Source organism: Carcharhinus amblyrhynchos, chromosome 14 (genome assembly GCF_965287045.1).
Source record: "Carcharhinus amblyrhynchos chromosome 14, sCarAmb.v2.hapA, whole genome shotgun sequence".
Taxonomy (NCBI): Eukaryota; Metazoa; Chordata; class Chondrichthyes; order Carcharhiniformes; family Carcharhinidae; genus Carcharhinus; species Carcharhinus amblyrhynchos.
The window spans coordinates 8,553,392-8,578,468 of NC_137337.1; the positions used below are offsets into that span (position 1 = coordinate 8,553,392).

General features: G+C 46.8%; 1 protein-coding gene across 25 annotated transcripts in view; it reads right to left on the reverse strand.

The window, feature by feature from the left end:
• nrxn3a (neurexin 3a) overlaps positions 1–25,077 on the reverse strand; it is a 1,599,218-nt gene that overhangs the window by 910,165 nt on the left and 663,976 nt on the right. For all 25 annotated transcript variants that reach the window (XR_013888541.1, XR_013888540.1, XM_080202257.1 and 22 more), the window contains 2 exons: positions 13,619–13,738; positions 575–956 (listed from right to left, as the gene is read on the reverse strand). Coding sequence is in view for 23 of the 25 variants with exons in the window: in XM_080202257.1 (XP_080058383.1) it covers positions 575–956; positions 13,619–13,738 (502 nt within the window). In the remaining 2 variants the exon portion in view is untranslated. The remainder of the gene's footprint in view (positions 1–574; positions 957–13,618; positions 13,739–25,077) is intronic.

The following is a 25,077-nucleotide window of genomic DNA, read 5'->3' on the forward strand; positions in this document are numbered from 1 at the left end:
CTGCAAGGCTGTGCAGGTTAGGTGTTTTAGCCATGTTGAACGTGTGTGGGGTTGCGGGGATGAGACAGTGAAGAGGGCCTGGGTAAATTTCTCTGGAAGAAGTCTCACAACACCAGGTTAAAGTCCAACCAGTTTATTTGATAGTAAACCCACAAATAAAACCCACTATCAAATAAACTGTTTGGACTTTAACCTGGCGTTGTGAGACTTCTTACCGCATTTACCCCAGTCCAACGCCGGCATCTCCACATCATAAGAGTCGATGGGCCAAATGGTCATCTTCTGCACTGTAGGGATACTATGATTCTAGTTGAATAAGCATTTTTTGGAATTTGTTTTAAAGCTTGTTGTGACAAAACAAATATAAAGTTTAAGGAGCAGTTTCAATGTTCAGATTTAAGCTGCTGGTCACACTCAGATGGCTGCCTGACCACCTGATGTGAAACCAAGGAGTTTTATTTGACAGGTTTATGAGCCTCGCCTTGATTCTCTTTACACAGGCCCCGTTATCCAATAGCCACTGACCAACAGCAGAATTGGCAAATCCGGCTCACACAAAACGGATTCCCCTTACCCTTTCACCAATTCCACAGCAATGAAGTCATTGCCATCTCCACTGTTGAACAGGATGAAGCCATCGGGGGAAGTGGTCTTGAACTGGAAGAAGAGGTGCATGGACGTGTACGCCTGCAGAGTGGCCAGCGTCAGATAGCTGTTCTTGGTTTTGAACGTGACGGGATCTGCAATAATGGACCTCATGCCGAACCTGGCGTTTATTTCACAATATTCAATGTCGCCGTTTTTGCACAGGTCGATGTACATCATTCCGTTGAACATCAAGCTCTGCAGGTGTCCGATGAAGCTGGACGGAGCGACGGAGATGAAACGCCGCTCCGTCATTATCCCTGTCTCGATGTTGTGGAACTCCAGCCGGGTGTGGTCACCCAGCATTTGACCTGAAATCACAAATAAAGCTCATCATCATCGGTGTTGGCTAGCTCAATCCCCACCTTCCCCAAACCACCACACCCCCAAAACCTCTGGCGTCCTCCGCGGCTGAGATTCTCCAGTCCCGCTGCAGTGAACGGAGTCTGGGCCGAGCGCCAAATTCTCCATTCTCGCCGGCAGCAGGGAGGAACTAGATTGGACAATCCCGCCCTACTTCTTGTACGACAAGAGGGCGGCACAGTGACATCGTGGTTAGCATCGGTGACTCATGGAACCCAAGTTCAATTCTGGCCTTGGGTGACTGTGTGGAGTTTGCATGTTCTCCCTGTGACTGCATGGGTTTCTTCTGGGTACTCCAGTTTCCTCCTACAGTCTGAAAGACATGCTGGTTAGGGTGCATTGACTGTGCTAAATTCTCCCTCAATGTACCCAAACAGGCACTGGAGTGTGGCGACTAGGAGATTTGCACAGTTACTTCATTGCAATGTTAATGTAGGCCTATTTGTGACTAATAAATAAACTTTAAAAAAAGGGAGTCAGCCATTTGGCCCTTTGGGTTTCTCCCCACACTCTAAAAAAGTGTGGGTTAGGGCGGATTGGCCATGCCAAATTGACCCAAGTGTTAGGGGGACTAGCAGAGTGCGGTTACGGAAATTATTGGATGGGATTATGATCGGTGCAGACTCGATGGGCCAAACAGCCGCCATTTGCACTGGAGGGATTCTCTGATCTACTCGTAGTGAGCACAAGAGGGCCAGGTGCAGCTAGATACAGGGGAAACCTTTCATTACTTTGTCTGCACTGGTTCCGTTTGTTGTATTTATTCATTGAAAGGGTGTGGGCTTTTCTGGCACATCCAACATTCATTGTCCATTCCTAGTTGCCCTTAAGAAGGAAGGGTTGGCATGCTAGACCAACTTACAGGGCGGTGGAAAGTCAACTGCATTGATTCTGAGTCACAGATGAGTCACAGCGTGTGAGGACAGGACACCCCCCCCCCCTTCTCCCTAAATTACATCAGTGAACCAAATGGGTTTGGACATTGGCATTCTGATTGGATTATGATCACTATTAGTAATACTATCCATTTTTAAATCCAGGTTTATTTCACGAACTTAATCCACAATCCCCAATTGTCACAGTGGAACTGGAACTTAAGTCTCCAAATTATGAGGGGGAGATGGTGGTTTAGTTGTAATCTCCTTGAACGAGTAATTTGGAATAAAACAAAAACAGAAAATGCTGGAAAATCTCAGCAGGTCTGACAGCATCTGTGGGGAGAGAGAGGAGAGCCAACGTTTCAAGTCTGGATGACCCTTCGCCAGAGGAATTTGGACTGTCCCGGAGACACCGGTTCAAGTCCCAGCAAGAATTTCAGTGCAATTAATAAAATCTGGAATATAAAACCATGGTGACCGTGAAACTATTATTGATTGTCATGAGGAGAGATTATACAGATTAGACCTGTTTTCTCTAGAATTTGGAAGGTTAAAGGGTGATCAGATCGAAGTTTTCAAGATACCAACAAGAAAAGACAGGGTGGAGAAAGATAAACTATTTCCACCAGTTGGAGATTGTGGAACCAGGGGACGTGGTGTGAAAATTAGGGCCAGGCCTTTCAGGAGAGATGTTCGGAAGCACAAAGGGTGGTCGAGGTTAGGAACTCTCTTCTACAAATGGCAGTCGATGCTGCATCAGTTGCTAATTTCTGTTACACAAAGGTGTTAAGGGATACTAGCCAAAGGCTGGTATATAGAGTTAGGCCACGGTTCAGCATGATCAAGGGATAGGGGCGGGGTGGGGGAGACTAGGTGGGGCCTGGATATTAAATTTGATGATCAGCCGTGATCAAAATGAATGGAGGAACAGGCTCGAAGGACCAAATGGCCTCCTCCTGCTTCTATTTTTTGCATGGCCTACTCCTGTTCCGATTCTCGTAAAAATCCACCTAGTTCACTAGTGTTCTATAGGGAAGAAAACCTTGCCGTTTGCACCCCGTCTGGTCCACACGTGACTCCTGCTCCCCTTAACTATCCGCTCAGCTCAAGGACAGCGAGGGATGGACTTGCCAGCAACATCCGCATCCCATGAAAAAAATAAGATGAAAGAACAGTCTAAACTGTCAGATTGCCAATGCAATAACACAACCAGTCTACTGCTGTACCTAAGAAGATGCTTAAATCCTCACCCCAGATCACCAAAAGGGAACCACTAAAGAATACCACCTTGAGATGTCTAGTTTAGGACCAGTTTGTGCCAGTGTGAACCTGCTTTCGAGTACATTATGTTATTCAGTTCCCCTTCATTCACTCGTTTTATGAAAGGAACCCAAAATCTAATAAGCATCCTGTGAACACAAACAGCTGGATTTTATTTTAGCTAAAGGAAGGAGCGTCCATATTTGATTACAGTTTGATTAATCATGAACAAAAAGTCACTTTAATGCACTTGGTGTGGGATTGCATCGAAGGGTGCATTTACTTCATGATTGTCGAATCAGTGCCTTATATGATGCTGATCTTTCTCTATACCCGAGCTACGACTGTAACACAATATTCTGCACCCCCGCCTTTCCTTCTCCCCATGTACTCCATGAACGGTATGCTTTCTTCATATAGAGTGCAAGGAACAATACTTTTCACTGTATCCCAATACATGTGACAATAATGAATCTAATCAAATCAGTGGACAATGTATATGCATCCTAGCCTGATCTCACAGCAGAACAAGGCTGAGAGATAATAGAATCATAGAAGCTACAGTGCAGAAGGAAGCCATTCGGCCCATCGAGTCTGCACTGACAACAATCCCACCCAGGCCCTATTCCTGTAATCCCCTATACTATAACCCTCCAAATCCGCCTAGCACTGTAGGGGCAATTTTAGCATGGCCAATCAACCTAACCCACACATTTTTGGGCTGTGTGGGGAAACTGGAGCACCCGGAGGAAACCCACGCAGACACGGGGAGAATGTGCAAATTCCACACAAACAGTGACCCGAGGCTGGAATCGAACCCGGGACCCTGGCAGCGGTGCTAACCTCTTCGACTCCAACATGAAGACACTCTGCCTCTTTTTGCCAAGTTCTCGCTCCATCCTTCTCCAACCAGGATTGGGGGATTGAATATAAAAGTGGGGAGGTCTTGCTGCAACTGTACAGCTGGAGTACTGCGTGCAGTTTTGGTCGCTGCACTTGCGCAAGGATATTTTGGCCTCGGAGGGAGTGCGGGGGAGGTTCACTAGGCTGATACCGGAGTTGAGGGGGTCGAACTATGAAGAGAGGCTGATACTCGTTGGAGTTTAGAAGGATGAGGGGGGATCTTATTGAGACATATAAGATGATGAAGGGGATGGATAGGGTAGAGGTTGAGAGGTTCTTCCCGCTCAGAAAGGACAGCAGGACTAGAGGGCACAGCCTCAAGATAAGCGGGGGGGCAGTTTAGAACAGAGTTGAGGAGGAACTTCTTCACTCAAAGGGTGGTGAATCTCTGGAATTCTCTGCCTGTTGAAGTGGTGGAGGCTACCTCGCTCAATATATTTAAGACACGGGTAGATAGGTTTTTGGTAGGCAAGGGAATTAAGGGTTATGGGGAGAGGGCGGGAAAGTGGAACTGATCCACTTCAGATCAGCCATGATCTTATTGAATGGCGGGGCAGGCTCGAAGGGCTAGATGGCCTACTCCTGCTCCCATTTCTTATGTTCTTATGTTCAACCCAATTCCTGGTTGCTTGGCAACTCTCTCTTCACCTTTGTTTGCGTGCAGGTTTAGAATCGTAAAATACATACAGTGCAGAAGGAGGCCATTTGGCCCGTTGAGTCTGCACCGATCACAATCCCACCCAGGCCTTATCCCCCGTAACCTCTCAGATTTACCCTGCGAATCTCCCTTCCATTAGCATGGCCAATCAACCTAACCCGCACATCTTTGGACTTTAAATTAACTCTGGAGCACGAGATGCTGCGGACCTTGATTTGCTTTGTCTCGATTCTTACCGCTTTCGTTTTAATGATATTTCCGTGCTGTAAAGGACTAAACAATCAGCTCTCCACAGTCACCAAATGCCATCTGCTGGCCGATCCCGGCAATGACAAGATAATTTCTCAGCCGACAATCCCGAACACTTCCCATCTCCCCAAGAAAATACCATCAATAAAAAGCTTGTGGGAAGGTGGGTTTAGAAGTGACTTGATAAGCTTTTGCATCAGGGCTGATTTACTTTGGTGTGACCAAGGCCAATTGATTTGAGAGAAGTTGTTGAATTCGACGTTGAGACCAGGAAGGCTGTAAAGTGCCCAGCCGGAAGGTGAGATGCTGTCCCCCCCCCAGTTTGCGTTGAGCTTCACTGCAACATTGCAGCAGGCCAAGGACAGGCACGTGGGCATGGGAGCAGGATTGTGTGTTAAAATGGCAAGCAACCGGAATTCCCACCCATCCGACAAAGGAACAGCGTGTTCCGAAAGCCTGGGGCGTTTGCTACAAATAAACCTGTTGGACTTTAAGCTGGTGTTGTGAGATTTCTTTCTGTTTTACCCCAGTCCAATGCCGGCATCTCCACATCAAGCAAACGGAAGGTCAGGATCCTGATTGCTTTGACAAAGGGGTCATCTGGACTCGAAACATCAGCTCTTTTCTCTCCTCACAGATGCTGCCAGACCTGCTGAGGTTTTCCAGCATTTTCTCTTTTGGCCAACTGATTTGATTAGATTTATTGCTGTCACATGTATTCGTATACAGTGAAAGGTGTTGTTTGTTGTGCGCTATACAGACAAAGCATACCGTTCATAGAGAAGATAATGGGTGACACAGTGGTTAGCGCTGCTGCCTCACAGCGCCAGGGGCCTGGGTTCGATTCCCAGCTTGGGTCACTGTCTGTGTGGAGTTTGCACACTCCCCCCGTGTCTGCGTGCGTTTCCTCTGGGTGCTCCAGTTTCCTCCAAAGATCTGCCAGTTAGGTGGAATGGCCATGCTAAATTGCCCCTTATTGTCAGGGGGATTAGCTAGGGTAAATGTATGGGGTTGTGTGGATAGGGCCCTGGGTGGGATTGTGGTCAGTGCAGACTCAATGGGCTGAATGGCCTCCTTCTGCACTGTAGGGATTCTATGACTCTAAGGAAAGTGTTACAATCATGGCTAGGGTGCAGAGAAAGATCAGCTTAATGTAAGGTAGGTCCATTCAAACATCTGATGGCAACAGGGAAGAAGCTGTTTTGTGTCTACTGGTAAGTCTTTTCAGATTTTTGTATCTTTTTCCTGATGGAAGGAGGCGGAAGAGAGAATATCCGGGGTGTGTAGGGTCCTTAATTACGCTGGCTGCTTTGCCAAGGCTATTCAGTTCATTTATTTAGCTCAATGTCAAACATGTTATGAAGAAGGCACCAAGATATAAATATCGTCTGGTTTGAGAAATGCAACTTCACGGGTTCTCTCATGTTGAGGTACACATAATCGCCAGGAATGGACTTTGAGAAGGAACATCAAACAGGGAAGATGGCACACTGAATAATGGAGCCTGGCAGATTCTGCACCCTAATAATGGATAGTTTGGTTTATTTATTAGTGTCACAAGTAGGCTTACATGAACACTGCAGTGAAGTTACTGTGAATATCCCCTAATCTCCACATTCCGGCGCCTGTTCGGGTACACTGAGGGAGGATTTAGCACGGCCAATGGACCTAACCAGCACATTTTTCCAACTGTGGGAAGAAACCGGAGGAAACCCACGCAGTCACGAGGAGAAAGTGCAGACTCCACACAGACAGTGACCCAAGCCAGGAATCGAACACGGGTGCTAACCACTGTGCCACCATGCCGGTGTAATAAAACATAATAGGAATAATAATGTAATAGGACAGGAAATAGTCTCTCTACAGCGATGTACATCACCATCATCCGCATAATTATCTCCCTATTTGATGATCTGTGAAGCAACTTGGGATGTGTTAAAATTGTGAAAGGTGCATGTTCTTTCTTTCATTATAGCCTTGAGAAGGGGGGGTGGGGAAGAGAGGCTGTATTGTCAATGAAGCCCGCTGTGATAGAGCCTGCACAGCTGTTTCTGCAGCTACAGAAGGAAGACCTTTTTTTAATTAAACATTTAAATGATTGGGAAAGTGTAATTAACTATCCCTGATCAATTGTCTACCTTTGAGACCTTTAAAGATTGTATCAGCCTCTGTGTCAGAGCTCAACTGTACAACATGAATAGATATGGTTCTGACTCTCAGAAAATGGCCAGAGCAGGGAGCTGGCCATCAAGATCAATCCCATAGATGCTTTGAAAGAGGGCAGCACGGTGACACAGTGGTTAGCACTGCTGCCTCACAGTGCCAGGCATCCGGTTTCGATTCCCAGCTTGGGTCACTGTCTGTGTGGAGTTCGCACGATCTCCCTATAGATCATAGAATGCTACAGTGCAGAAAGAGGCCTTCCGGCCCATCGAGTCTGCACCAAACACAATCCCACCCAGTCCCTACCGCCATATCCCTACATATTACACCCACTAATCCCTCTAACCTACACATCCCTGGAAATTAAGGGGCAATTTCTTAGCATGGCCAATCAACCTAACCCGCACATCTTTGGACTGTGGGAGGAAACCGGAGCACCCGGAGGGTACCCTCACAGACACGAGGAGAATGTGCAAACTCCACACAGACAGTGATCCGAGCCGGGAATCAAACCCAGGACCCTGGAGCTGTGAAGCAGCAGTGCTAACCACAGTGCTACCGTGCCGCCCTATCTCTGCTTGGGTTTCCTCCGGGTGCTCCAGTTTCCTCCCGCAGTCCAAAGACATGCTGGTTTGGTGCACTGGCCATGCTAAATTCTCCCTCAGTGTACCCAAACAGACGCCAGAGTGTGATGACTAGGAGATTTTCACAGTAACTTCATTGTTAATATAAGTGACTAATAAATAATAAAAATAACAAAGGGAAGCTGGATGAGGGAGAAAGGAAGAGAACGTGACACTGATGGAGTCATAATCTTACCAGCCTCGGGAAATTGGATTTGGATGAGAGGTGGAGCGGGAGAGGTCCTTGAAAATTTAAAGGAAGATCTTTAGGCCTGTTATCCTTCTGCCTTCAGGAGATCCTCACAGAGGCAGGCTCTCTGTGGCAGCCCGTCTGTCTGTGGCAGGTAGTCAATCAAGGTGTTCAGTGGGGCAATCAGCCCTCAATTGTGCACCAACAGTAGAATCTTGTAGAAGGTATACAGGCACCCCCTACACGGCATCAATCTCAGGAGCAGGGCATCACTGGGACTTCAGAGGCTGCTGTCCATGGTGCTAGCACACGGCAGCAGTCCAAAGATATGCAGGTTAGGGGGATTAGCTATCCCAAATTGTCCCTTTGTGTCCCAAGGTGTGTACATTAGGTGGATTGGCCATCTTAAATTGTCCCTTAGTGCCCCAAGATGTGTATATTCGGTGCTTCGGCCGGATTAAATTGTCCCTTACTGTCCTAGATTGTATAGGTTAGGGGAATTAGCAGGGTAAGTCGCATGTGGTTACGTGTAATAGGGCCTGGGTTAGATGCTCTGTCAGAGAGTCAGTGCAGACTCAGTGGGCCGAATGGTCTCCTTCTGCAATGTAGGAATTCTATGATTTTATTCTATGATGATTGATGGTCGTCAGATGAATTCAATGTACACTGAGCATGGGCTGGAGAGCCTAAAAGGCAAACAACACGATGCTCTCTGCTTTGTGCTTCCTGCCCAACACTATTTCACTCCAGCTAATACTTTGGCACTTTTGAGGAAGGTGAGTCAGGAAATTGAAAAACACATCGGGGTAAATTTTACCCTGCCGCACTTCTCCCACCCCCGGCCACAGGAGTCAGTGAGGACGAGGGATGGACCACGGAAAGGTCTGTTGACCATAGGCGGGATTTTCTGGTTTGGGGGCTAGCAAGTCTGGCTCCCTCTCTCCCCTCAGTGAGATCCTCAGTAAGGAGGTTAAGTTGTAATTAATGTGTCACGCCATCAATTCCACCCCCTGCACCCACCCCTCCCCATGTGAGATGAAAATACCACACTGTCACTGACTACATCTTAAAATATGAATAACGTCATTTAAAAGAAACATGAAAGAAAAGTGTGGCGCAGAGGTTAGCACTGCTGCCTCACAGTGGCAGGGATCCATGTTCGACTCCTGGCTCGGGTCACTGTCTGTGGAGCCTGTGCATTCTCCCCATGCCTGTATGGGTTTCCTCCGGGCGCTCCAGTTCCCTCTCACAGTCTGAAAGATGTGCGGGTCAGGTGCATTGGCCATGCTAAATTCTCTCTAGTGTACCCAAAGAGGCACCTGAGTGTGGTGACTAGGGGATTTTCACAGTAACCTCATTGCAGTATTAATATATGCCTATTTGTGACACTAGTAAATACACTTCTTTAAAACCTCTTGCACGCCAAACTCCAAAAGAACTGAGTCCCTGGAAATTAAACCAAAGGTTATTATCCTTGTTCCCGTCAATTTACTTATACACTTTGTGGACGTTTTATGATGGGAGTCTCAGTGATCTTAATAGTGTGTCTCAGATTAAAATAGGCATTGCTGGGCTTAGTTGCCAAGGTCACCCGAGCCCCTGTTGGTAGAATGAGATAAACTAGTATGTGATTATTGCAGTTTGATCTCTGGACATCCCATGAAAGGAATCAAGTACTTATTGAAGTGTAGTTATTGTTGTAATGAAGGAAATATGGGAACCAATTTACACTTAGCAAGTTCGCACCAACAGCAATGCAATAACAAGGGATTCTGTTTTGTTTTTCAATTCTCTCATGGTAAGAACCATAGAACCGTAGAAAATTACAGCTCAGAAACTGGCCTTTTGGCCTTTCTTGTTTGTGCTGAACCATTTTTTGTCTAGTCCCAGCAGTTTTTGCCCATCCCTAAGTTGCCCTTGAACTGAGTGGCTTTCCTTAGTCATTTCAGATTCATAGAATCAGAGAATCCCTACAGTGCAGAAGGAGGCCATTCAGCCCATTGAGTCTGTACCAACTCTCCGACAGGGCATTCTACCCAGGCCCTATCCCCGTAGGCCCACGTACCCACTCTGTTAATCCCCCAAACCTACACATCTTGAGGATAAAGTTAAAAGTTTATTTATGCTTACATTAACACTGCAATGAAGTTACTGTGAAAATCCCCTAGTCGCCACACTCTGGCGTCTATTCAAGTGCACTGAGGGAAAATTTAGCATTGCCAATGCACCTAACCTGCACATCTTTTCGACTGTGGGAGGAAACAGGAGCACCCAGAGGAAACCCATGCAGATACGGGGAGGATGTGCAGATTCCGCACAGTGACCCAAGCCTGGAATCAAATCGAGTCTCTGGTGCTGTGAGACAGCGGTGCTAACTGTTGGGCCACTATGCCACCCTACTACTTACTTATGGACAATATAGCATGTCCAATCCACCTAATTGGCACACCTTTGGACTGTGGGAGGAAACCGGAGCACCCAGAGGAAACCCATGCAGACATGGGGAGAATGTGCAAACTCCACACAGATAGTGACCCAAGCCAGGAATCAAACCTGGGTTCCTGGGGCTGTGAGGCAATGGGTGCCACTCATTGTCAACTACATTGTTGAGAGTCTAGAGTTACATATAGGCCCAGACCAGGGTACGGATAGCAGATTAATGAAGCATGTTACAATGTAACCAATGATAACACGCTGTGAGCTGTCAGCTGACCCCGTAGACCATGTAACCAATGGCAAAGTGATATGTTGGTCAGCTGACTGGGTATAACTCGAAAGCAGGTGGGGATTGTGGGGAGCGTTTGTGCCCCAGGGTAAGGCCCATGTGGTGGTGTGATGAAGTTTCTTTATTAAACCCTTTCTTTGATTTACTTGGTGGAGTTAGATATTGCTTGCTACTGGAGTGTCCTTACCACCAGATGAACAAAGCAGATAGGTTTCAAAGTAAAGTTTATTTATTAGTCACAAGTAAGGCTTACATTAACACTGCAATTAAGTTACTCTGAAATTCCCCTAGTTGCCACATTCAGTGCATCCCTAACCACCACATTTTTCGAACTGTGGGAGGAGAACCCACGCAGACACTGGAAGAACGTGCAAACTTCGCACAGGCAGTGACCCAAGCTGGGGATCGAACCTGGTTCCCTGGCGCTGTGAAGCAGCAGTGCTAACCACTGTGCCACCCCCAACAAATCACTGATCACTGTTGCTCCTCATTACTGATTCTTGCTTCCAATTCCCAAATTATCAATTGAATCTAAGATGAACCAGTTGCCATGGTGAGATTTGAACCCATGCCCCCAGACTGAGGCCTCTGGATTAGCAGGACGGTGACATTACCACTACACCACTGTCTCCCTTCCTTTCAGTCTACCTTTCTTCATCAAATTCAATCATCAAATCCTCCCATTCATTGTTTCCACCCTTGTTTATTGAAGGCATCTATGCTGGTTGCCTCAACTGTACCTTGCATTAGAGAGTCCCACATTCCAACTGCTCACTGGGTAGAGACATTTTTCCTGAATTCTGTAAGGAATTTATGAGTGACTTTGGGTGGAATTTAATGGAAACCACTGGAGTGGGCAGAATGACAGACAATTGAGTGGGAGTCCCCACAACTGGGTCCTAGTGATGGAAAATCTCTCCCATGTTTAGTGGTGAGCAGGAATAGCCCGATCCAGGAGTTCCGCCCACTGGAATTCAGTTGGGTTCATTAATGAGCCACGACAGAGCAATCATCCCAGAGCCCGCTGGGATTGGATAGTGGTAAGAAGTCTCACAACACCAGGTTAAAGTCCAACCATCACAGAATTTCACAGGTTGGACTTTAACCTGGTGTTGTGAGACTTCTTACTATTTTTCCCCCAGTCCAACACTGGCATCTCCACATCGTTGCACAGCAGCGCAGAGATTTAACGGGAACTTGTGCGATTCTCCCACACCTCCAGAAAGCCAACGGGAAGGCTCCAGTCAGGTTTGCCCGCGGCCTGATAGGAAGGGGCATTCTCATCCACAGGCACTCAGTTCCCAGTCATGGGACATCGGGAAGGGTCAGGCGTGGTCCCTGAAAGACACCCTCCTGTCTTTGCACCTGACCTCCAGTCCCTCACCTGCCATCACTGGTGGTCCAGTCCTCACGAACCCCAATCCTTACCTGTCTCCAGGGGTCCCAGAGACAATCCCTGGTGAAGGTTTCAGTGTATTCATGGCAGTGGTCAGCACAACTGGTGCTGGAAAGAGCTGTTGTCCTGTTGTTGGCTGGCAGCTCCTGGGGTGGGATTCCTGCCTGAATTGGGGCTTGATCGAGATGGGGGGGGGGGAAGGGGGGGACTATTGCTGCCCAGGTAAGTTCCTGATTGTACTTAAATTACGTTGGGCTTCCAGATGAAAACAACAGCAAGTTCCCAACGGTTCGCCAACTAGGTGTGGGACTCATGTTGCCAACACTAAATTCCACTCTATTTCATATTTATGACCCTTTGTTCTGACCTCCTCTGCAAGTGAAAACATCTTCACCCCATCTACTCCATCAAACCCTTTCCTAATCTTAAAGAACTCCACCGTTCATTTCCTCCACATTCTAAAAAAACGTGCCACCATGTGTTAAATCTTTCCTGATAAATGCCAACAGTTCTCCCCGTGGGTTTCCTCCGGGTGCTCCGGTTTCCTCCCACAATCTGAAAAGTGTTCTGATTAGGTGAATTGACCCGGAGTGTGGCAACCAGGGGAATTTCACAGTAACTTCATTGCAGTATTAATGTAAGCCTTACTTGTGACTAATAAATAAACTTTTTAACTTTACAGTTCTCGCGTTATCCTTTTTTTAAAACATCTTTTCCTTTTCATAAACGTGAACTGTTTGCAGCAGCCCACATTTGGTGTGACCAAAGTTCAACACAAGTTTAATATAATTCCCGTTGCCTTTGTTTCTGTTCCTCCAGAAGTGGAGATCGGCATTTTGTTTGAACAATCTTACTTCCTGACTCCGTCTTCCAGTAAATGTTGCGTTCTTTCAAATTACTGTCATATCGGCACACATGCCAAGGTGAGCTGAACATTGAACCCAGCACATTAGCTTGTGTGGTGCAGATGGAGATTGTAACTGAGACTTTCCTGCATTGTATAATGCATTCTTACCTGGGCCAACTGATGTAGCAGTAAAATGAGGCACAAAAGGGCCATTATTTGCTGTCAAATTAACCTGGACTCATCATGTATTTTTTAAATGATTTATTCAGGGGATGTGGGTGTCACTGGCTGGGCCAGCGTTTATTGCCCATTCCTGAGGGCATTTAAGAGTCAACCACATTACTGTGGATCCAGGATCACACGTAGGCCAGACCAGGTAAGGACGGCAGATTTCCTTCCCTAAAGGGACATTGGTGAACTAGATGGGTTTTTACAACAATGGTTTCATGGTCATCAGCAGATTTGTAATTCCAGATTTTTATTGAATTCAAATTTCACCATCTGTCGTGGCGGGATTTGAACCCAGGTCCGCAGAGCATCACGCTGGCTCTCTGGATTACCAGTCCAGCGACAACATCACGGCACCACCGCCTCCCCAAATCATTAAATCAAAACAGCTTCACATTCATTAAATGTCCTTGGAGACAATTTAACCCACTCTTATCTGACTATCGAAAACGAGAGTCTCGACTGGTTCCAGGAAACAAGACCATCGTACCTTCTGCAGTGACTTCATCGACCATCAGCTTCAGATTTTTACCTCGACGAACCACTCGAACCGTGTGCCAGTCATTGTCATTGAGTTTTTGTCCGGCATATATTGTCTCTGGTCCTTTACCTGGGGAAGGGTTTGGGCAAAACGTGTTACTTTGCACATTTGAGATAAGCCTTTTGACATCACATACATTAGGGCTGCAATAAAGACTCTGGACAGAACTCCCTAGCCACGCTGGTCTAAAAGCTGGAAATTACTGCCCGACCATCAATGGGATTTCATATTCTCCGCAACCCAGCCGCTAAAATTCCAGTGGCGGGCAGGATGGGAGAATTCCGGCCTCTAGTTCTGCATTGACATTATTTCTTTTTCTAAAAAAAAAGCATCTTCACTTGAACACTCATTCAAAGATCTCTGACCCTTCATCCTGCCGAATCCAGTCGCACACTTGCCACAAAGGAGCTTGACGTTTTGACTCTATTCTCCCAAATCTCCAAAACAAACCTTTATCACAGCCCTAATACGAGGCATCGAAACAAAGACAACATGTGACAAAACATCAAACTCAATAACGCCCCACCTATCTCAATATCATGGTGTGGAGTTGCCAGCGTTGGACTGGGGTGGGCACAGTAAGTAGTCTCGCAACACCAGGTTAAAGTCCCAACAGGTTTATTTGGTAGCACGAGCTTTCGGAGCGCTGCCCCTTCATCAGGTGACTCACCGGATGAAGGAGCAGTGCTCCGAAAGCTCATGCTACCAAATAAGCCTATTGGACTTTAACCTGGGTGTTGTGAGACTACTTACTGTGTCTCAATATCCACCTTAGATTCACATTGACTTTGAAGAACTTTTTGATATTCTAGTTTTAAAGTGTGGTGAGGTAAATAGGCAACTGAGAGGGAGGATTTTTCAGCCCTTCCCACTTCCGGTCCCACTCAAGGTGACCCCCGCATCCCCCCAGGCAGAGAGGCAGGTGAGCTAGCAAAATGTCGCAGACACCAGCCAGACCAGGAGATCACAAATGAGTCACAAAGATCTGTCAGCAATTCGAGAGAAACAATTTTGAATTCATCTAAGGTATGTGATTGATTTGAACTCTTGTTGAATCCTTTTTGATTTGATTTATTATTGTCCCTTGTATTAACATGCAGTAAAAACGTTTTTTTTTTGCGCACTGTACAGACAAAACATATCGTTCATAGAGAAGGAAAGGAGAGGGTGCACAATGTAATGTTACAGTCATAGCTAGGGTGTAGAGGAAGATCAACTCAATGCCAGGTAGGTCCATTCAAAAGTCTGACAGCAGCAGGGAAGAAGCTGTTCTTGAGTCGGTTGGTACGTGACCTCAGACTTTTCTAACTTTTTCCCGATGGAAGAGAGAATGTCCAGGGTTCATGGGGTCCTTAATTATGCTGCAGTACACAACCTTAATATTAAACCTAGATGCATCTCCAACTCAAGCACAGATGACCACGGCTATTGGTCTCATACAGTTCTGAAATAAGTTACAAAAATACAACAGAGATGTTGAGATGTGGTGGTTGTTTTTAATTGGCCTGTATCATCTGCTGACGACTATACTCACACAAGCATTGCACTCAGTTTTAATTTTTCACTGGCCCTCCTTTGTGGTTACGTGCAACATTTTTTGTGGTTAGTTTTTGTGTAAAACAAAAGCCATGATCAACCTGGGTGCCTTGCTCCCAAAGGTAGGGGAGTCTAAAACTAGAGGACATAGGTTTGAGATGAGAGGGGAGAGATACAAAAGGGTCTAGAGAGACAATTTATTCACACAGAGGGTGGTGTGTGTCTGGAACGAGTTGCCAGAGGTAGCAGTAGAGGCGGGTATAATTTTGTCTTTTGAAAAGCATTTAGACAGTTAAAAGCAAATTACTAGGTCTGCTGGAATCTGAAACCAAAAGAGAAAATGCTGGAAAATCTCAGCGGATCTGGCTGTAAGGAGAGAAAAGAGCTGACCTTTCCAGTCCAGATGACCCTTTTTCAAAGCCATAGAAAGTGGGAGATATTTATGCATATATTTATATATATTTTAGAGTTACATGGGTAAAATGGATATAGAGGGATATGGGCTAAATGGGGGCAATTGGGACTAGCTTAGTGATAAAAGCTGGGCAGCATGGACAAGTTGGGCTGAAGGGCCTATTTCCATACTGTAAACCTCTATGGCTCCATGTCTCTGGTTACTGAGTGTAACCTTGCTGTAAAGTAGAGGAGTGGGCCAGCACTCTGCTGCAAGGAAATGAATGTTCCTCCACTACACAAATAAAACACCGGGCAGGGTTTAGGCAGCGTTGCTGCCATCTCACACATTTCTCCATGGTGGTCTTCAGGATATACCGGCATCTGAGTACTCTGACAAGCTGAAGCCCCAGTGCACCTCATCGCATACAGGTAGCTTCATGCTTTCAGTGACAGATTGCCCAGTCAAGCTGAGGACAGGAGTTTTCTCCTGAAGATTGGGGAAAACTGAAGAGAGAAGCAAGAGCCAATGTTGCTTCATCTGGTTGAGTGAACAACTTAGGCCAAAACTCTCTGGAATTTAGAAGAATGAGTGGAGATCAGATTGAGGTCTATCAGATGATAAAAGGTATTGATAAACTAAACCTGCTTTCTCTTGTGGTGCATTCTAGGAGGTCTTAGGATAAGGGGTAGCAAATTTAAAACAGAGTTGAGGAGAAACTACTTCTCCCAAAGGGTTGTGAATCTGTGGAATTCGCTACTCCAAAGTGTGGTGGATGCTGGGACAGTGAGTACATTTAAGGAGCAGTTAGACAGGTTTTTAATTGATAATGGGTTGAAGGGTTATGGGGAGAATGCAGGAAAATGGGGATGAGGCACATATCAGCCAAAATCGAATGGCAGAACAGACTCGATGGGTCAAATGGTCTAATTCTGCTCCAATATCTTATGAACTTATGAACCTGGTCTGTCAGTGATGAAGTGGTGCAGGCAACAGAGGAAAGTGAGGAGGAGAAAATGATTGGGAAGGAATGAGTGACATTGGCCCGGGGAGGGAAAGCTGATAAGGCAGGAGAACAGGGCAGCGATTGATTGGTAATATAAAATCTGCACTCAAAAATGCTAACTGAAAATACTTAATGAAATATCTTTCATGTAGCTTGCTGTGACTGTAACCTGGATGCCCAAATGATAGCGCTTCTAAAGAATACTGCTCATAAAACCATGTAGAATTTGATAACAGAGGTTCAGACAAGATATGGAACACCCTCTAACAAACTTCTACCACAGGCATTTCATTCATGTTGCATTTTTCACCTGTGTGTTTGCACGCGTGTGTGTGTTGGTGTCATCATGCGACGTTACGGTCATACAGCTAAATACTTTGCGACAAAATCCAGAGATCATGAATTCAGAGCCCATTGTAACAGTTTGAGATTTGGAATTAAGTTAAACTATGAGTAAATTTGATCTTGAAACTGTCTGATAATTGTTTTATTAATGTCTTTCAAGGAAAGAAACCCGTCATCCTTACCCAACGAGGAAAATGTGGGGCTCCATTCCTTAACCAACATGCTTAACTCATCACAGGGTGGCACAGTGGTTAGCACTGCTGCCTCACAGTGCCAGGAACCTGGATTCAATTCCCAGCTTAGCGTGTGTGGACTTTGCATGTTCTCCCCGTGTCGGCGTGGGTTTGCACAGGTCCTCCGGTTTCCTCCCACAGTCCAAAGATGTGCGGGTTAGGTGGATTAATCAGGCTAAATTGCCCGTTAGTGTCGGGGGGATTTGCAAGGTTGGGTTACGGGGACAGGGCCTGGTGCAGGCTCAATGGGCCGAATGGCATCTTTCTGCGCCATGGTGATTCTATGATTATAAACTGAGATTTGTTCAATCTTTTCTGATCAAGGAGCTGAGAGACAACAATAGCAATATTGACACTGCAGGGTTTATTGTGAATCTCAGTGTAATGTGAATCTTGCTGCGTCGCACATTGTTAACCATGAGATTCACCTGATGAAGGAGCAGTGCTCTGAAAGCTCGTGATACCAAATAAACCTATTGGACTTTAACCTGGGGCTTCTTACTGTGCCCACCCCAGTCCAACGCTGGCATCTCCACACCACGGCTAGCACTTCTTTACATGTGCTGGCACTAGCGTCAAGCTGACGCATGGACAGGTTTAGGTGGGGAAGCTAGCAAGTTCTGTATTTTGGTTCAATCAGGGAGCATCACCAACATTAATCTCACCATGTGCTCAGAAAAGGTGCCCCAACTGGAGGGTAACTCCAGGTGTTGGCTCCATCACAGAGAGACAGAATCTTGTGACAGTGCAACAATCCTCACCTCTCAACCAGCCTCCAGAAGGTTCAACGCATCACGCCTCCCAGAATGGCCCACAACCTTAAGTTATGACTAAAGGTCCTGCCTGCTCCAAGCCACTTTTCTAGTAAAGTGTAATGTTTTATAAGTTTTAAAGTTTATTTATTTATTAGTGTCACAAGTAGGTTTTCATTAAAGCTGCAATGAAGTTACTGTGAAAATCCCCCAGTTGCCACATTCCAGCGCCCGTTCGGGTACGTTGAGGGAGAATTTAGCCCGGCCAATGCACCTATGCAAATGGCATGGTGGCACAGTGTTTAGCAATGCTGCACAGCGCCCGGGACCCAGGTTCAATTCACTGTCTGTGCAGAGTCTGCACGTTCTCCCCGTGTCTGCGTGGGTTTCCTCCGCATGCTCTGGTTTCCTCCCACAGTCTGAAAGATGTGCTGGTTAGGTGCATTGGCCGTGCTAAACTCTCCCTCAGTGTACCCGGACAGGCGCTGGAGTGTGGCGACTAGGGGATTGTCACAGTAATTTCATCGCAGTGTTAATGTAAGCCTACTTGTGACACTAGTAAATAAACTTTAAACTTCAACCTGAACGTCTTTGATCTGTGGGAGGGAACTGGAGCGCCCAGAGGAAACCCACACAAACACGGAGAGAACATGCAGACTCCACACAGACAGTGACCCAAGCCCCCGGGAATCGAACCTGGGTCCCTAGTGCTGTGCGGCAACAGTGCTAACCACTGTGCCATCATGCCAAAGAGTTCAGTGACTCATAAAATTTGAACTGAAGACAAGCAACGGTTGCCCAAAGTGGGAAGTGATTTAGTTGATGCTGTTTAAATACAACCTCCTGTATAATAACCTGAGGCCTGCAGACACGATGGAACCTTCAGACCTTTGAAAAGGGGCACTCCAGTGTCAAAAGAATAAAAATGTTAAAAAGGAACCACCCCCAAAGACACAAAACAACCCTGCCACCCCGAACCCCTCCCATGGAAGGCTTCCCTTCCCTCCCTCCCCATTCCCCACCAACCCCACCCCCCCCAACCCTCGAAAACAGGAGCACTGTCAGGTTACTGCCTGGGCATGACTACCCGCCCCCCTCCCCCTCCACCCCTCCCGCCAGGGATTGGACTGACCTAGGCACCCAGGTTCTGTTCACCAATTTACCCACTTTACCAAACCTGTCGTAAAACCCCACCGATACGAGGTCTTGCCAGAAGGCTGGGGAATTCTCCACAACAGAGAGGCCCAGTCGGTAGATGTGAATGTGCGCCAGTGAGGTTGCTGACCTATCATGACGGGAACCCCATTATGTCATTAGTTGGGGGGGGGGGGGGACAATCGGAACGGCGGTGTAAAAGTCACACTGGGAACCCTCCTGCAAAAAACAGTGTTGGAAAATCTCCCCTTCGGGTTTGTAAAGAGAGAGAAGTCACGAGGTGAAGTTTCTTCAGGAGGTAGAGGAACAATGATGCCCACTGATTGAAACAATTTGGGGTTATTCTTATGTTATTGCCCCTGCCAACAGCAGAGCTTTTCAGACATTCTCTTTTTCCTGCCAAACTTCCATTCCTCTCTCCCAAAGGTGCACGGACATCCATACACCATGGATTTTGGCACCCTGAGGCACTGGGCTCAGTATTGAATCACTATTTAATGGATATCAGCAAGACCTTACACACTGGGACCCAAAGGAAAAACCCAATGGAATAGAACGGCCATACCACCATCGGAAGGTGCCCCATCCCTTTCCACTTCTTGTGCCCACAGCTTGCTCGGTTGAGCTCACACTGCGAGCAATAAGGAAATTCAGGGAAAAGTAATATTTGAAATGACATGGTCAGCTGGTCACGTTAGAGACCACCTTGGCAGTTTCAACTCCTCCCGGCTGACTCCAGCTTACCCCATGGCCGGGCAGAGAGAGCGACAGGGCTGGGGGAGCACTGCACTGTCAGAGGTGCCATCACTTGGATGAGATACGAAGGAGTTGAGGCATTCTCTGCCCTCTCAGTTGGAGCGATGTGGAGATGCCGGCGTTGGACTGGGGTAAACACAATGTGGTCAGACTTCTTACTCTCAGCTGGAGGTGAGGGCACGATTGAGAGGTATTTAGGAAACGTGTTTTTGAAGGGTTGTAAACCATGATGTAGAAAGTGGGATTTAGCTCAACGTCTCTTTTCAGACATTGAAGTGTGTTCAACAGAATGACCCCTCCCTCCCTCCCATTCTTACCTATTTCTGTACCCCTGATTTTCAATCCCTCCATCTTTGGGCCTACAGTCTACATACTTCAAAATATAAACGTTCCATGTATTTGAAATGTTCCATGTATTTAATAACGGAACACTACACCAGCCTCTTCAATCACTAAGAACAGTTCAGCATGGTATCGCCTAAGGAAATCTTTGGACACGTAGCCAGAGACTTTGGCCAGAGTGAGATGTTGAAGGGAAGAGAGGGAGATGCAAAGCACTTTACTGAAGGAATTCCAAAGCAGCTGAAGACATGTCTGCCAACAGTGGAGTGATGGAGACGATGGGCAGCTTGGTGGCCCAGTGATTAGCACAGCTGCCTCATAGCGCCAGGGAGCCGGGTTCGATTCCTGGCTCCGGTCCCTTCTGTGCAGAGTCTGCACGTTCTCCCCATGTCTGCTTGGGTTTCCTCCGGGAGATCTGGTCTCCTCCCACAATCTGAAAGAAGTGCTGGTTAGGGTGCATTGACCCGAACAGGTGCCGGAATGTGGCGACTAGGGGAATTTCACAGCAACTTCATCGCAGTGTTAATGTGAGCCTCACCTGTGACTAATAAACAAAATATTCTGATAGCCACACAAGAGGCCAGAAATGAGGACTGCAGATGTCCTCCACACAACATTTAAGAAGCATTTAGATGAACACTTGGAACACTGTATCATGTATAGCCATGGAATAAGTGCTGGAAAATAGGATTAGAATAAATCAGTGTTTAATGGTGGGCACAGATGTTGATGGGCTTAAGGGTCTCTTTTTGTGCTCTAAGACTCTATGCGCAGAATTTTTCCATCCCGTGCGCTGCAGGAATAGTGGAAAGGTTGACCTTGGGAGGGATTTTCCAGTCTTTGGGGCAAGCGTGGCTGGAAAATCCTGGCCTACGACTCCGAGACTCCATCTTGTGGGCCTGGAGGAGGTTACGCAGGTAGGGAGGGAGGTGCTGAGGCTTTGGATGGTTTTGAAGCCATGGGCTTACACTTTGAGTGTTGCAGCGTGAAAACATTGGTTCAGATTTCTACAATCAAAACAGTAAATGCAGGAAAACCTCAGCGGGTCTGGCAGCATCTGTGTGAAGGGAGCAGAGCCAACATTTCCAGTCTGGATGTTTCCAGGCTTGAACCACTGGCTGCGAATTTCCAGCACGTTCTGCCCACCGCAGATCGCATTGGACTGGAGGAGGGTCAGAGAATCGGGGATGAGGGGTCAAGTGTGTTCAGCGCCGGTGCAAAGTCCCATTGCCATCCTCCCAGCTCCTAATGCCAGATTAGCATTTATACATGCCTTGTCCTTGTAAGGCCTGATTCTTCCTAGTCCTGGGATTCTCTGGTCCTCGGGCACAGAGGGAACCCAGTGAAAATCACAACTGTCCTCCGCAAATGTAGACCAGGCATGATGGCCCGGGGTGGGGTGGGGGTGGGGTGGGGGTGCGAGTAGTGGAGAACATGGCTGGGCTGTGTCCACCTGGCATTCTCTCCCCACTGATGCTGCCAGACCTACTGAGATTTTCCAGCATTTTCTGTTTTGGTTTCAGATTCCAGCATCCGCAGTAATTTGCTTTTACCTCAATTCCGATCACGAATTCCAAAACAACCGCCAGTGTTTCAGGCGCTGCTCCCTCCCTCTCCTGCTATGTTAGAATCGTAGAATCCCTACAGTACAGAAGGAGGACATTCGGCCCATCGATTCTGCACTAACCACAATCCCACCCAGGTTCTATTCCCAGAACCCCAAATATTTACCCTGCTAATCCCCCTGACACTAAGGGACAATTTAGTATGGCCAATCCTCCTAACCGGCACAACCTTCAGACGTTGCATTGTGTTCTTGACCAATGATACCCCACGGTATTGGTGGGTAGAACCATTTCAGTCACCGCTGCAGAGAGTGAACCCAATTGGTTGGAACATTCTGGTCCTCTTCCATCGACCTTGACTGTTCCCAAATGTTAACCAGAAGCAATGTTTAAACAACAAGACGGAATTTCAACCACTACACCTGAGCACTTTACCACCCCATTCACAGCTATATTACATCAACTGCGAGGCTTTCAGACTGAAATCATTTCTGAGGTAAAGTTGGACAATTTTGTAAATGCCAAATTGTTATCCTTCAACTTCTTAACGAATGTTTCGAAGTTATATTTTCCCTCCACTTTGATCGGACTTGCTTTCTTTGGAACAGCTCCTCCAGGCCAAGCACATCACCTTGTAAAGTTGATGAGCAGATGGGCCCTGTGTCTACAGGTTCCAAACAAGGTTGTTCTTACAAAATGGAAGGAAACAACATTTTCTCCCCGCAGGAAGATGTTGCTATGATTTGATGCCTCCCCTCTGAATACATTGTCCAGAGCATCAAGCTATCCTGTGAGGAATTCTATCATCTGTCGGGACTATGTCACTTCATCTAGTTTTAAATACAGTATCACCTTTTGTGCCTCAATCCCTTGATGAAATGGGGCATGATGGAAATATCCCAGTTGTCGAAATTTACTCTACTCAAAGGTCCCTGCTTCTCAAATGGGATATTTTTGTCCAGCACTCCCCCCTTCTTTCCTGAGGATACTAGCATGGGCCTTATTTTATTCTTTTCTGTATTTATTCTTTCATTGGACATATTTATTGGACCTCCCTAGCTGCTCTTGAGAAGGTGGTGGTGAGCTGCCTTCTTGAACCACTGCAGTCCACGTGGTGCAGGTGCACCACAGTGCTGTTCGGCAGGGAATTCCAGGATTTTGACAGTGAAGGAACAGCCGATATATTTCCAAGTCAGGATGACAAGCGGCTTGGAGGAGAGCTTGCAGATGGTGGTGTGCCCAGGTATCTGCTGCTTCTGCCCTCCTAAGTGGTAGGTTACCTATCAGTACCTTGACCTGGTGATCACTCTTATGAATGAAGCTGAGGGTATTACAATGCAGTCTGACTTCCTCTTTTGGATTTGAGGCAATGAGGTCAGTTGTAGCATCCAAATCCAGTCATTAAAGTCAACTAACTCCTTGTTGGCCACCTGGTGGAAACAACTTCAAAGAATAGATCACTATTCTGGTTTCGATATTGGAGGCCTTTGTTCTTGGCTTGATATTTGGGATACCCCGCTGACCCTCTCTGTCTGTACACACACAGGAGGAATCACCGCCTGAAGGAAGCAGCAAAGGGTCGCCATCTGTCCGCAAATTAGGCAGTCCCGACCACGAATCAGTCAGTATTGCCCAAGCCAGAAGGTTGTGAGTTCAAGGTGCACTCCAGGCACCCAAGGACAAAATCTAGGCTGGTACTCCAGTGCACCACTGAGGGAGTGCTGCACAGTCACAGGTGCTGCCTTTTGGATGAAACATCAAAGTCAAGCTCCATTCACCCTTTCAGATGGATGTAAAAAAAAAACCCTTGCCTAACATCGCTCAAATCAGTTATTGTAAAATCTGGTGGTTATCACATCGCTGTCTGTGGGGCCCTCTTAAGTCCGAAATAGGTGCCGTGTTTCCTACATTACATTGGGGCGGCACAGTGGTTACCACCGCTGCTTCACAGCGCTTGAGATCTGGGTTTGATTCCCGGCTTGGGTCACAGTCTGCGGGGAGTTTGCATGTTTTCCCCGTGCCTGCATGGGTTTCCTCCGGATGCTCCGATCTATTCCCACAGTCCAAAGAGGTGAAGGTTAGGTGGATAGGCCATGGTAAATCACCTCTTTGTGCCCCAACTTGTGTGGGTTAGATGGATTAGCCATGGGACATGTGTGGGGTTGCAGGGCTAGAGCGAGTGAGAGAACTTGGGTAAGTTACTCTACCAGAGAGTCAGTGCAGTCTTGACGGGCTGAATGGCCTCCTTCTGCACTGTAGCAATTCTATGATGATTCTATAACAACAGTTACTGTACTCAATAAAACGTACCTCACTGGTCATAAATTGTTTTGAGGTACCATGAGAATATAAAAAAGGATATTCAAATGGAAATCTCGCTTCATGATTTTGTAGTCACCTTTCTGAAGTAAAACTACCAAGGGAAGATGATGGCCTCGTGATATTACCACTAGGCTATTAATCTAGAAATTCAACTAATGTTCTGGGGACCCGGGTTCGAATCCTGCCACAGCAGATGGTAAAATTTGATTTCCATTAAAAAAAAATTGGAATTAGGAATCTACTGATGACCATGAAACCATTATTGATTGTGAAAAAAACTTATCTGGTTCAATAATATCCTTTAGGGAAGGAAATCTGCCATCCTTACCCGGTCTGGCCGACATGTGATTCCAGAGCCGAAGCAATGTGGTTGACTCTCAACGGCTCTCAGGCAACGAGGGATGGGCAATAAATTCTGGACAGCCAGCGACGCCCATGTCCCATGAGTGAAAAAAAACCTGATCTCTCAGAAGTAAACAACCAACTACCTCTTTAAGCCATGCCTGTTAAGTATTGGCCAGGTCACTGAGTGTACTTTCTTTCTATTCTTTGAATAATTCAGTTGGAATTTTTGCAGTCACCTGACAGCGCAGATGGGGCCTCAGTTCATGAAAAAACTAGGACTTCTGGCAGTGCTGTACTCCCTCGGTACCGCACTGAAGTGTCAGATGCTGAAGGCTCTGACTGAGGCATGGGTTCTAGCAATTGTAAGAAGTCTCACAACACCAGGTTAAAATCCAACCTGTTTATTTGGCAGCACAAGCCTTTGGAGCACTGTCCCTTCATCAGGTGAAGGAGCAGCACTCCAAAAGCTCGTGATGCCAAATAAACCCGTTGGACTTTAACCTGGTGTTGTGAGACGTCTTACCGTGCCCACCGCAGTCCAACGCTGGCATCTCCGCATCATTTCTACTAATTGTGCCAGGGCTGACACCATCAAGTACTCAGATGTGGACACTGGGGATGATCAGGATCAGTATTTGCTACATGCTGTGCTATTCA